This window comes from Actinia tenebrosa, unplaced genomic scaffold, assembly GCF_029948245.1.
Source record: "Actinia tenebrosa isolate PJP-AT-01 unplaced genomic scaffold, QUT_ActTen_1.0 PGA_scaffold2__45_contigs__length_23673736, whole genome shotgun sequence".
NCBI classification, from domain to species: Eukaryota; Metazoa; Cnidaria; class Anthozoa; order Actiniaria; family Actiniidae; genus Actinia; species Actinia tenebrosa.
Genome location: NW_028292579.1, coordinates 22,614,221 through 22,628,675, shown reverse-complemented (window position 1 = coordinate 22,628,675; position 14,455 = coordinate 22,614,221). Strand labels below are relative to the sequence as shown.

The 14,455-nt window shown below is 35.9% G+C and overlaps 2 protein-coding genes across 2 annotated transcripts in view; one reads left to right on the top strand and one right to left on the bottom strand.

Moving 5' to 3' along the window:
• Positions 1-1,093: 1,093 nt before the first annotated feature.
• The window catches only part of LOC116300368 (epithelial splicing regulatory protein 1), a 25,364-nt gene continuing 12,002 nt past the window's right edge, over positions 1,094-14,455 (top strand). The window contains exons 1-6 of the mRNA XM_031709228.2: positions 1,094-1,427; positions 1,620-1,727; positions 7,920-8,139; positions 9,554-9,643; positions 11,378-11,432; positions 12,322-12,426. Coding sequence (XP_031565088.1) covers positions 1,299-1,427; positions 1,620-1,727; positions 7,920-8,139; positions 9,554-9,643; positions 11,378-11,432; positions 12,322-12,426 — 707 coding nt within the window. The 5' untranslated portion in view covers positions 1,094-1,298. The remainder of the gene's footprint in view (positions 1,428-1,619; positions 1,728-7,919; positions 8,140-9,553; positions 9,644-11,377; positions 11,433-12,321; positions 12,427-14,455) is intronic.
• The window catches only part of LOC116300369 (NAD-dependent protein deacylase sirtuin-5, mitochondrial), a 23,603-nt gene continuing 15,725 nt past the window's right edge, over positions 6,578-14,455 (bottom strand). The window contains exon 7 of the mRNA XM_031709229.2: positions 6,578-8,172. The gene's annotated coding sequence lies outside the window, so the exon portion shown is untranslated. The remainder of the gene's footprint in view (positions 8,173-14,455) is intronic.

Sequence of the window (14,455 nt, the reverse complement as noted above, 5' to 3'; positions counted from 1 at the left end):
CCCCCACGCATATTTACTTCAGTCAGCAAAGAATTCCGAGTTGTGTAAAATCCGCACAATGTGTAAGGGAATTTCCCGTTTACAATCGAGTTTTCCTTTTCCGTGATTTTGAAAGCTGTAAATAAAGATGTTTATGTCGAAGCTGTCGGTTAAAGAGATCTCCCACATGACTATTGAAGTCAAATTTTGAAAATCCTTACTCCGTTTTATTTTTAAGGTCAACAACGAGGCCTTGACCCAGCAAGTACTAGTGTTGGTGGTTGGAAGTCTTGTACTCCTCGTGACGGTCGCATTTTTGTTCTGCGAGAAATTCAAGATTCAACGGAAAGGAGGTCAAGCCGTTTTTATATTACTCGTACATTATACTAGATTTTCGCTCTCCTCCTACACTTAGTTTTTCTTTATTATTATTCAAAAGAAAAGTGCTTTTGGGGAATTATATTATATTCAAGCGGCGACTCTGCGGTTCATTTTCCGTTTAACTGGTGGATTTCTATTCCAAGTCACCGTACCATTCACCATGGGAGTTTATTTGAAATTCAGAATCTGTCAAGTCAAGTCACTGTATAACACGGTATACACAATTCGGGGCGGAAGTTTGTGTTCAATCACAGTAAAGAAAAGCCAAAAATACAAACCTAATGTAATGTTTTGATGGCTGTTCTCTGTAATGACTGGCAGTTTCTGAATTCTCGACGCTCGAGTTTTCAAAGTGATTCGCGGCTGCTTTAAGAGGTCTGAGAAACCTTAAAAATAACTGCTAGATCGAGAGCGGAAGTAGCCTTAAGTCCCTCACAACACAACCAGTTCTATAACGAATTCTAATTTGGCAAGAAACCAGTTAAATAGCCAGGACTTGCCCTCTGGATGTCGGTGATGTGATCCCAAATGGACAGCATTCTCATATGAACTGTCAACATTTGCTAAGATCATTGCTAAAGAAACGAAAATTAAATTTTAAACGCGTCGTCGAAGGGCACAACACTCCTCGATCCTGTCTTTGCCGTGTCGTGTACTCGCTAGAGCGTGTACCAAAATATTGAATTGCACAACAAGCTATACCGTTGCCTTGGCAGAGTCATTCCTTGGAAAGTTGTACAGGGAAACCGAAGTGCCAGTGATCCGTGGTAATTGGTTTTGATCCACGTGGCGTAGGGTACAACCCCCGCTATTGTCTCCAGCCAATCAGAGGCAAGATTCTACCGGTTTCTCATGTGACATGTAAGAAGTCCGGCTGGTTTTCTGCTCCCACACATCAGAACAACATCTCATTGATTCGCCTCTCTCCGAGCCAAAATATGGGTTCGCTGGATAATTTTGTATGTCTTCAATGCATCACGGAACCGTCTCAAGAGCGTGAACCAGATAGCGAGGACGAAAATGTCACAGCTCTCTCTTGGTTGCTTGTGAACGCTAAATCGAACGAGGTTTGTTGATATTGCTAGAAAAATTGGTCCTAGAATTTATATTTAGCCATTAGAAAGTTTTGTTATGTATCGCGGTGTAGATAACAAATTTTCGTCCTCTTGTTGACATTTTTATGGGGTTAGGTGGTTTGAACCATTTTATTCTAGTTATGCTCATCATCGTCTATTTTCCTCAATCTATGCCGAGTTTAGCTTGGAAGTGTCCAGCACAGTGTTGTGAAATCTTCAGAAGATATTTCGGATAGTACGACCACCAGTGAACTCAGTGAAGCCGAACAACTGGAACTAGCGTTGCGGCAGGTAATAACTCTGATCTATATTTCCTTCCAATACATATTCCAATCCGTTCATTCACGATACGACACATACATACATACACACGCTCTGCGCTCGACTAAATTTCGCGCTTTTCCCCAGTAACAAACGTGTTGAAAACCTCCGGATAAAATATATTATGATTCAAGGCTGTCTAAATTAAAGGGGATCCCGAAGCGAGGAAATATTTTTAGAGTAAAACTCGATCCGATGTATTATTCTTCTCGCTCTTCGGAATTTTAAAACCCTTGGATTAAGACTCATTGTCAAGGAAAGTATTATCGCTTGTCGTGTACGATGTAGAAGGAGGAATGAACGGACGCTAGAGAAGTGCGTTACTTAAAATCATTCAGTATTATTGATGTTGATCTTTTGAAAGGAGAAAAATACAAGACAATATGGATAGAACATAAAATATTTAGTCCAGCCATTAAGTTTTCTTAAAGCACTACTATTATACAAAAATAGAAGAGCTATAATGTATTCCAGCGCGCTTCGGCATTAAATATATACACTGAAACTGTGGGGAAATTTTTTTGAAGTAAATTATCTCATAAAGGACTATGTAAACTTTTATTTTCTATAGTAAAGGAAATTGTAGCTCGGTAGATCCGTTGGGACGTAGATTATTTCGCTATTATTATAATCAGTCTCTAATTTTATTAAGAAAGCTTTGGTTTGACTAGGAAAATATCGAGATTTTTAAAGCCTACCAAGTTCTCTAATAAAACCCCCCGTAGAAAAACATAATTTTTGAATTTACGTCGATATGCAATATTAATGTCACTCTTTTAAGTGTTAATCACAGTCGAGTTGGACCAATAGAATAAAGAAGTCGAATACTAACGACTGTACCGGTTTCTAAGGAAATGGAGAAGGCAAAGAGAATATTCACTTTGAAATTTATTCTTCAAAAATCTTCATAAACGTGACTCAATATTGCTGAGATCAAATCAACAGGGGTCTGGGGGTAATCCTGTACGGCCTAAAATAAATTTCCCGTTTTGGCACGTCTTTAGGGCTAGCGAGATACCCCCTGCACAATATTTTTTGATCTTAACGAATTTATTTATGCTCGTCGTTTCAGTAATATGAAGGCTCGTATTTAAATAAGGCTGTAATTAACAGGAAATCTGTGTCAAATACACAATTTTTTTTTCTTTGAAATTACTATGGAATACGTTCGACCCCAATTTGAAGAAATTTAAATCTCGTTTCATTTGGAATTAAGAAAAATGCATTTTTGAACGTCGCCGGAATTTTTTTGACGGTCAGTCATCTAGTTAAGCGAATATTACATGTCATTTCAGTAAGATTTAGTACTTCTTGGTTTAATACGTTTTACAAAGGCACAAAAGTATCATACGCTTTTATATTAGTTGAGTTTGACTTGGAATTGGTATTCGGTTTATAGATTTATCTCTCTCGATACACGGTCCTGAAAACGATGTATTTAGGATTTTTTGTGTACGTTTCGGAAAACCCCTCGAGTGTTGACCCGTCAAACGCTGATTGATTGACAGATAGCAGAAAGAAAATATAGAATGATTTTCATCTGCGAGTTTAGTTGATTGTTTGGACGTCATTTTTTACTGTAATGACAATATTCTGCGTGTCTGATTAAGATTGACAGCGAGTGATTTTATCGCGATCATTTTCCTGGATGTGGACTTGAAGTTCCTCGTGAACAACATGATGTTCTCCTGACCCCAATCGAAAGGAAATCCATCCTTCAGTCACGGTAATCTCCTGGCTTCTTGTTTTGAAATTGGCTTTTGACTTTATACATAATTCATGCTTTAAATACTACATTGTTGTCAAAGGAGAGCGAAAATTTGAACCAGAATCGATACAACAAGCAAAACTAACAGATTTTACGTTTCAAAACTTTATAATTTTTTTAACGCGTTTGCTGACACATCGTTGTCGCGCGCGCTCCTTTACACATATATACCCCAACAAAATCTCGTTTTTCTCCTCGCGATTTGATGAGTAAATATCTCATTCAAATCTATGTAAAATAGGTTCCTATATTTCCATATTGTTCAGACCCTTTTATGTATTTTATGGTAGAAAGGGTCAACCGCAGAAAGATTTCCCAACCAATATGTACACTCTTCACACTTAGGCACGTGTGAAAAAGCTTCCAAAACCGCCATTTTGTTTTTTCTTTCTCATCTTTACACTTGACTGCTCTAATATTTCCAAAAGCGTTTGTCATTCCTGTTAAAACTTACAGGGATTCAAATTAGAATCGTGATTTCCTCTAACGGCGCCGATGTCTGCTCTGAAAATATCCCACAATCAATACATAGACAGCTTATATTAATAACATTGTACGATTTTTTAAAAATACGAAATTGAGGTCACAGAATCAAATTATCTATTCAAGAATCTGAAATCATGCTCTCGTTAGGAATTATTGATATCTTTTAAATCCCGGCCTATTTATTATCAACAGAGGCTCGGTGTTTATTCATCGCAGACACAGATCTTAAACATGTTTTGCCTATTGTGAGATCGCGGTGTCAACGCTCTTTTCAAATTACGCTTGCTGTATTCAAAACAGAGCGTATTGGAATCTAGAACTGTCTGTAAAATCAAAAAACAATTAGGAAGGAGCAAAAGCTCTATAGGCGAGATAATTAGCCAGGGAATGTAACCCGGTTAGATAAAAACATCTGAAAAAAAACCACCAAAAATACGCACCAATTTGAAAGATTGCTATACACACAATAAGATAGGTGTCCCCTTTCTTTCATTGGAAAATTAAAATTTTAAAAGCATATTGGTCAAATTTCAGTGATTGTGTCCAAGAATACCCCAACACTTTATTAAATGATGAACAGGAATTGCTTAACAAAACTTTCAATCTATGATCGTTTGACGAAAAAGAAATTTTTTGAAAAAACGATAGAAAAATGTTTGAGGTTGCCTAGGGGAGATCGTCCTGATCAAAAATAAATGGAAAAATCTATTCTAAATTTCTTGTAACAAGAACTTTCTAAATTCATAAACTATTTATAGTTTTTTAAGAGCCTTGTCTGCCCTTCCTCTCGTAATCCTCTTTCTGTGGTTGTGTTATTTATGATACCGATTGCTGAAAATATTCAATGATGGTTCTAAAAATTTTGTGTTTCGATCCGCAGTGGAGATCTCCTTTTCCTCTTTTGTATTGACAGCTGCGAGCCATATGTACAAGGTGCAAGGCATGTTTTCATAAATCGAATGTAATCGAACTTCATCTGAATACACAGTGGGAAAACAGCGGAAAAACAATGTATCAATTAAATACAATAGAAAAAGAGAAAGACGAAAAAACAAATAATCCATGCCTATGAGTATAACATCTTAGAGAGGGACCATGCTTTGGCCAAAATCTATATGAAATAACAACAAAAACTCTTTTTCTTCCGAACTTTTTGTAAACAAAAAAACAGTCTCTTGGTGTGTTATTTTTTCCCCTCCTTCGTAAAAAGTTTTTAAAATTTAATAATGGAATTATCTTTTGGCACGGCATGAAAAATTATTTACTTATTATTTCCTATGCTGTTGCGTCTTGTGTCCACAAGACTCTAACGCGCTCAATTAATAGCACGGCTTGGAAATTTTTACTGTGAATGACTTTTTATACTAACGAAGAATTCCAAGAAAAAAATCTTTAAACCTAAAGATCTTGGTTTCAAGCGAGAAGATTTTCAAGAAAAAGTTTCTAAGAAAAAAAAGAGTCTGCTGGCAATATTATGTAATTTCAATTTTATGTTAAAGCGTGACGCGCGCTTTATACAAACTTTAAGAAAAAGCATCCGCGCGTTAAAGCTTTTTTAGGAGAACGTTTTGATGTTTAATCTTGGTCTTATTTGCTGTATTTTTTGTGTTGATCTTATTTATCGCCAGAGTACAAGGTGCTAATGAAATCTAAATCTAAAATGCCCATCAATTTGAGCACTAAATAAATAAATGCCTCGTTTCGAGCTCAAGCTTTACAAACAACATCGACCAGAAACGTATGTTTCATCAAGACGAAACTGAATCCACTAGAAAGCTTAAATTTAACTCCTTATGGTCCAACATCGCTTTTTTCTCAAGTTTCCACACTGTAATTTGTAGCTATCGAACCACTTAATCAAGAGAGAGCTGTTTTTGAATTACGTTGTCACTCACTCAACTCTTATCAGAGGGAATATATTGATCAACTCTTCTTGTGTAAAGTCTTCAAACGGTGTTCCATAAAGTTGATTACATTTTAGTTGCTGGAAATATTTTAGGAGTGACAGGTTCGTTCGCTAGTCTAGTAGAAGCGGTAAGTGGATAATTGCGAGGAATGATTTACAGGAGATAGAATTTATCTTTTTTGACAAGGTATAACCGTTTGAAACGCCGTGGAAAATCGATAGCGATTTGTAATGAAGATGAATCAGCTGAAAATAAAAAGTATAACTTCGAAAGAGACGCTCACTTTTACCATTTCCTCAAAGGACTTTCATTTTCTTTTTCAAAAAGATTATATCTTTATTGAAGTCGTACATCAATCCAATTAATGATTTATTGCATCTTTATCTATATTGCACACAAAAAAAAAATTGAAAAAAACCTTTTTTCGTATACAACTTTATTTTCATTGGTGTTGATGGTAACCTAGCAACCACAGGCTGATAAGAAAGTTGATGTTAGTGATAATGATGATGAGCCTATTATGCTTCATCTATTCTACATTACTTAGAATATTGTCGCTACAAATTCCTCCATTATCAGATGTGATAAAATCTCAGTCTATTTTTGTACGATGTTTAGTGATATTCTGTAAAGTCTAGCCTTCAAATTTGAAAGAAGCCTTGAATTTAGTATTTATTCTTATTCACTTAAGTTCTTGTACCCAGAGCGTTGTCTAAAAAATACATTCATTACGTACATTTTTAGTGATATTCTGTGTAGCCTGACCTTCGCATTTGAAGAGAAGTCTTGAGATCTATAGCTCATTCTCTTATAGAGCCCTTTCTCAAAGAAAATACATTTAACCAAGCTAATAATAGTATTATACAATGCAATTGCCTTTGTGTAACATGGTGATATAGGATTCACAAGTGAGACAAATTCACCTGGCACACCTCGGAAGCTATCAAGATTTTCTCTTATGTGAATAATATAACATGATATGATCCATAATTCATCGTATAAAACTTATTCATTAGGAATACACTCATTTTTCGTTTTAAGAAAGACACGTATTTACTTTTCTGCACTACTAAGAGACTTTTATATGAAAAGACCTCTACAGATTATGCGTAATGTTTTCTCATTCTAGATCAAATCTGATTCCCTTGAGTGTTATTTCTTTCCTTTTTCAGTAACGCTTGAGAAGAAAGTAATTTAGTTGTTACCTCAATGATGATATTTATCTTATTAATTATGATTATTATATTATTAATGATTATTATCTGGCAAGGTCTCACTGATGTTGTTGTTGTTGATGATGATGTTGTCATGGTTATTTTGTTGTTTGTGGTGGCGTTGGTGTTGATTGTGTTGTGTTTTATGGAATTTTTCTAACATCATTACATATAATACGAACAAGGCTTCGCTTGTCGCAATAAATCATTATCTAACTTTTTCCTTATTTAACTCGGACCTCGTCCCTTGCGCACTCATGCACTGCATTTGTTCCCAAGCTAACCCTATATTAAACTAATAAACCTCTTTGGTTTGGATGTAATGTTATCCCGTTTCAAACCACGTCTCATTCCCTAGAGTATCATTTCTTTGTCTAACGGTTGTGCATGAGAAGGCACAAGAATATGGATACAACTCAAACAACATCTTATTCTCAAGAGAATGACACGTAGTTTGAAATGAAAAATACATCAAGCCCAAGCTGAAGAAGGCGGATTTATGTAAGGAATACAAAACGTGCGCGCGTATCCCTGTACTGTGATATAACACGCTGTAAAAGTAACAAAAGAGAAGCAAGCTTAGGAATACGAGTCGGGTGCTCTACAGCTCTCAGAGTGTTAGTTATATTACAGTACAGAGACATAAGCAGCTGTTTTATATTGCTTTTATAAAATATGTTTGCACGAGTTCGCGCAAGCGTGTCTCTGTCCTCAGTATAAACACTGTAAGCAGCCAATCAGAGGGCGCGTTATATCTCAGATATATTATAACTAATTCTACTTACAGTTTGAGGATTTCTTGGAGGAGAACTTAGCGAATCAAGGTGAAAAATGGTGTGTGGTAACAGACGGAGACCTAACACTAAGACATTATTTACACTGCGAAGCCATTAAGAAGAAACTCAAGCTTTCACACAACTTCTACACGTATTATGACCTCAGGAGAGAGTTTCGGAAAATCGCCAAGAATGGGACAGAATTTAACAGTCTTGAAGATATTATCTCCTGTATCCTTTTGTTGTCTTTGGGTTTTGATGAACCTGTTAAATATAAGACGAAAACCTAATAAATTATTTAGTTCCTTTGACGAAACGTTATGGAAAATGAGACAGCATTTAAATGAATTGCAATAAACCTCTTTAGGTTGGGCGTAATGTTTCCCCACTTCAAACAACGTGTCATTACCTAGATTATTATTTCTTTGTTTAATGGTTGCGCATGAGAAGACACATGGATATGGATACAACTCAAACAAAGAATCGCATTCTCATGGGAATGACACGTGGTCTAAAATGGGAAAAATACATCAAGCTAGAAAAATATATTGCAGTTGTTGCAATTCCTAAAGACGTTATTCATAAATTTTTGGTCAAAAATTATTTAGAATAAAGAAACGCTGAAACAGAAATGGCATATCCGTTATAGACCATTAATTTGGTAAATATTCTATGAAGAACAAAGACTAAAAACAGTGGCAATTTTTAGTTCACTTTCTTCCAACATGGCGGATATTACGTCACATTACGTCATATATAGCTTTCAGTTCCCCAAATGCTGTCTCATTTGCTATACTTTGCTATTAAAATCTTTTTTCTAAATGTTTTCATTAAATTAATATCAATGGACCCTTCAAAAGACATCACATTTTTTCTCTATGGAATTGTTGGCATTTCTTCTGTATTTTCATGTTAGCCTCGCGCTAGAATCAATCTTAAGAAGAGTCCATTTGTCTTGGTATCCAAGATAAATGACTATGATTTCTAAAATGGGGCAACATGGCGTCAAAAGTAGCGAGTCTTTAAATGATTGTATTTTTGTTTGCTACTGTAAATGTATTACGCTCTAGTTTAAATATTACATACATATATATATATATATACACTCGATTGCAGAAACGTTGTAGTGTACATTTATACAAATATATAATTTATTCAGTATATTTAATGATATGCAAAACAGAAAAATCGCTTTATTTATTGTTTGTTTCATTCAATGACTGTCAAAATATTTTTTTCTTGTCCATTAGATCGTAAAGAATATGAATCAGTTGGTTTTAAGAGTTGAAAATGGTTATTTTTTATTATGCATCTCATAAGATATTTGTACAAATGTATAAATGTACACTACAAGTTGTCACGTGACGTCACCGCGGCCATGTTGGTGTACCAAAACAATACATTTTCTATCCTAGGGGAATTGAGCTCTATTTTATGCAAAAACTGTGCATAAAGTTTCTATTGTTTGATACACCAATATAGCTGCCTTTGTCACGTGAGTGAAAACGCTCTATACCCAAAGTAAAAGAATCTCTTAATCGAACCCAACGCCAGAGCCCAAAGTCTAGCAGCTCTTGAATATAGGCAGACGTTTGTCACACGACCTGTTGTTTTATGTTTACATTATTCTTTAACATGTATTCAGATTGTAATATCGATACAAATAACAATAATCCAGCTGGTCTGGACTATTGCAGGCTCATGGGAAATGCTATGCAGTACTTAATTAGTAAAGGTAAGAAAAGTCGTGTGGGAACCCTATGGTATTAACAAGTAAGAAAAGTCGTGTGGAATCCCTGTGGCATTAACAGGAGTGTTTGATCCTCTCTGCTGAAGCCCTACCTTAGGGAATTGCTTTAAACTATTCTAAAAATGCATGTAATTACCAAACATCTTTTAAATAATATTGACTCTTACTGGGCTTGTCGATCGTGAATTTGGGTCGCGCCCATGGGTGGGGAACATAGAGAATCAATAACTTAATCTTTGGGACGATAGTGAATTCCTAAGAAAAATGTTTTTTAAAGAGATGTACAGGAAATGCTATTTTTTCCTTTGTTTTTGATGAATGCTTTTGCTGTTTTCCTAGCTGAATCTTTGGGAGGCCTAGTGAACTCCTAAGAAAAAATATATATTGAGAGAAATACGGGAAATTGCGTTTTTTTCATATGTTTTTGCTGGCACGTTAGTATGTCTCCCTTTTTCTTGTTTCCTTTTATCACGGTTTTTCTTTTCCTCTTTCGGAGACTCAGTGTCACAAAAGATCCATCTTAGATTTTCAAGCTCCATTAAAATAATGCATCCTGCTCGAGGGCACACCATTACCAACCATCACTGTCATTCTAGTCTATAGTCAAGCCCTAGATCGTGACAAAATACCAAACTAAAATGAGTCCTAAAATGAATTTACAGCGAGGACCAAGTCGTATGAAAAGAATCGATTATCAAGTCAATCTTTCTTCGCTGTTTAAACATCAAGGCGTTTATCCACAACATAGAGTGGATAAAAAGGAGTTCAAGATAAGAAGTGTTAATTCAAATTTCTGTCATTCTCTTATTAAGAGAGACGAAGTGTACAAGGTTAAGTAGGAAGTTTTTGTCTAGACAAGGAGTGACATGGGTCAGCAATATGACTGTGCGAGTTAGATGTGTTGTTGACTCGTATATATATAACACGCTGTTAAAAACAAATATAGATGTCAAGGTCAGAATTCAATCAATATCAATCGCAATTTATTGGTGCTAAAACTAACATTATTAACTTATAATCCTAAAAAAATGTCGGAAGGTGTTTATTCACCGGGAATGCGAGAACTAATTGCTTTATGATGTTGTGCAATCTCGTACCCAGAGCCTTCATTTCTTATTCTATTATTTCCTCGAGCATGCGCAACGCGTTCTTCGTAAACCGGTAAACAGACGCATGCGCACTGAGATAGCAATTGTATTTCGGAATTTATAGGCAGTGACATTGATGCTAAAATAACTTTTTTCAAATACTCAAAAGCATACCGAGTTGTGTTTGTTTATAAACGAGAGTGAAAAAACGCATCTAGTGAGCTTTGAGGTGCTGCTGTAAACGGATGAAGTGCGCATGCGCCATGACTTAAAGTCGAGTAGTAGAGTTGAATTCTTTTGTCATCGACATGGTTTCCTTAATTCCACTCAAGGGCGTGTTAATGTACTGTAATTTTGATTCCAATTGCACACTACGGTAGATTATTTAAAAACACCAAAACCTGTACGCCAAACCATCAAATGCACAAAAAAACCTTATCAAAACCACAACACTATTATTACAATATAAATAACACCTATAACTATCACCACCTTCACCACTAAACCACAACAACCACATGCACAACCACAAAGAACCTCCACAAAGATAACAGACAGCACAAACAAAACTAGGAATTTCCATCTAGAAATTTCGCTTGATAATTAATCTGATAACTGTTTTCTCTCGTAGGTCATGTATTTAAGGAACCCGAGAAGATTAGCGCGAAATATGAGCCTGGACCGTGGTACGTAAACCTTTCCCTGTTAAGACATATAAAAGAGTTCAATGCCCCGTACGGAAAGCGCTGTATGTACATTATATTGTTATATTTATACCTTAGCAAGGTCATGTCCTTGCGCATTGCTTAAAAGCCGCACGACATATGGAAACTGTTATGTAAACATTAGATCAACTTGACTTTTCCAGGCCAAAACGTCAGCGAAGGCTTCTTGAATCTAAATATGTCAGGCAAACGGCACGCGCGCGCTCTGTCGCTGAAGCATATACACTAAGATGTATGAGATGGCTTTATAAAATTTAGAAATAAAGTGACACCGTTATTGCGCATGATTTCACAAGTATGCCAGCTATAATTAATGGAAGAAAATTTAAGTGAAACTTGACCAAGAATTCTTTCTTAGCGCAAGTACTTTAGAGCGAAGGTTCAGCACATAATCCCAACAGCCATTGACAGCAATAGCGTGATAATCTTTTAAATAAAGGGCACACGACTTAAGGCGGCACTGAGTAAAAATGATCTGCATCCAATCATCATGTTACACGCAAGCGTCGTTGTACTCAAACCCTACTTGCTCTTAGTGGATAATTTAACCAAGGACAATTATCTAATGGTTGCATTAATGAATACGATTTGTCTGCCAAGTTCACCGAGAAAACCTGAGCCACCTTTCTCGTGCGCTGTAATCGGATTTCCTTAATTAAAACAGTGGTCTCTTTTGTTAGGCGAACCCTTGTAATCCCAGATAAATTGCTTTAACACGAGACTCCAGCAGCGTCAGCCCTTGCTTCCTTTTTACCAAATCTTTCCGCGGTCATTCTGGGTTTTTAACCGTTTTAGGACCATTCCGACCTCTTAGTTTACATTATTTATGATCGTCTGGGTTTATTTTTAGCATCGGTCCAGTTTTAGACGAGACGGTGTTACGAGCGAGAGGACTCCCCTGGCAAGCATCGGATCAAGATGTGGCGAATTTTTTTCGTGGGCTCAATATTATGAGGTGAGTTAGAAAAAATATATGCCATTGAAATTCTGAAAAGCGAACATATTCCATACTTTGGGTCATATACTATTAAAGGTGCGCTAGAAATAGAGAAGAAATTATGTTGTGAAAAAGAAATTGAGAGCTTTGAAAACCTTTTTAGTTGGTCGTGTTTTAGTTTTCTCTCTCTCGAGTGCGCTCCCTTTTCTTCCAAACGTTTCTTTCAGAAAAGTCCCTAAGTCTTGCCATTCTTTCCTTTATCCTTTCTTCTGGTTTTGCCCAGTTCTTCAAACCACATTCTGACCTACTTTTAACTCCTACCACCTCAGTCTTTCTTTTTTACTTCGACGAAGGACTAGTGCCCGAAACGACGTCAGTAAGTTTTTTCATCTTTTCACGGTGTATAATTTACCTTTTTATCATTACTGTTGTTTCATTAGAAACACCGACGCAGCTCACACTAGTTTTTAGCTAGTTATCTCTTCTAGTTTTAACTCAGTTTGGAATAAATAAATACATAAATATATATACAGATAAAAATACACTCGATTGCAGAAACGTTGTAGTATACATTTATACAAATATCTAATTTATTCAGTATATTTAATGATATGCAAAACAGAAAAAACGCCTTATTTATTGTGCGTTTCATTCAATGACTGTCAAAAAATATTTTTCTTGTCTATTAGATCGTACAGATTATAAATCAGTTGGTTTTAAGCGTTGAAAATGGTTATTTTGTATTATGCATCTCATTAGATATTTGTATAAATGTATAAATGTACCCTACAACGTTTCTGCAATCGAGTGTATATAAATATATACAGATATAAGCATATATTGCTCCCTCCCCCCCCCCCCCTAGTCGTTAGACTCGTCATTTCCTAGAAGTTTAAGAGACAGATTGATGAATGAAATATTTTCCCACACATGCCTTGTCAACAAGTGAGCAGTGAGCGACTGAAGTGTTTTGAAGTTGGGTTAAGTTAAGCAGCCAATCGATGACCATATACTTTGATAAGATTAAACGATAAGCTGTCTAAATCCCAAGTACAATCTCTTACACACTAAACAGGAAAAACATTTTAACGAAAAATCTCGACCAAAATTCGGAAAAATTGGGTGAGAAATTTAGATTGAGTGAAAATCAATTCAGTGTTTGATGGTTTCAATAGTTTTGTTTTTGACATGAATTCAATAGGATGACGATCATTAGGTAAGCACCACTTGACCCAAAGCACCCCGCTCTCGAGTTGATTCCGCATTCAATTACAAAAGGAAGCCTCGTGTTGGGCTTTTGTATTTTAAGAAAACTACAGGCAGCCCATAACAATAACTTTGCCAAAACATCTTTCTTTGCTTAAAAAATGCTATTCTTGAGATCCGTTACCTAAAGTATCTAAAACGAGATTCCAGCTTTTTATCAATAATAAATATTTTCAAATTGAGCTTGCCAACAATTTACCGTAACGTTTAGTGACCACCTCTGGTCGATTCGACTTTTTAACGATCGTATACGAGAGGTTCAATTATTAACACTTTTTGAACTCGTTTTTCGGAAGCGACAGTCTATGACCGACTATCTAAATGTATTTTAACTGAGAAGCAGTTTCTGCGGTCGATTATATATAACTATACTATGTCTCTGAGTTTCAACGACCGGTCGACAACGAAAGGTTCATTTCATACATTTATTTACAATGTGTCTAAATTACAATCGGCTTCAAACAGGTCAACTATACTATGTCTCTGAGCAACGACCATTCATTTCAACAGACGACCGGTCGACAACGAAAGGTTCATTCCCTATATTTATTTCCAACGCTACGTCTCTGACTTACTATCAGCTTCAAAGAGGGTTTGAAATCTAATTGACAGTATTCGTTACTAGTTGAATATCTGATACCTACTGGAGTTCCGATTCCTCTTCCGCATCCCACTCCATTCTAATATAAACACCCCTAAGGAAAGTTTTGCCAAAAACAGGAATTATCATGATCATTAGGACTGAAAAACAAGACTATTTATCTTGCTCTCTTATCACAAA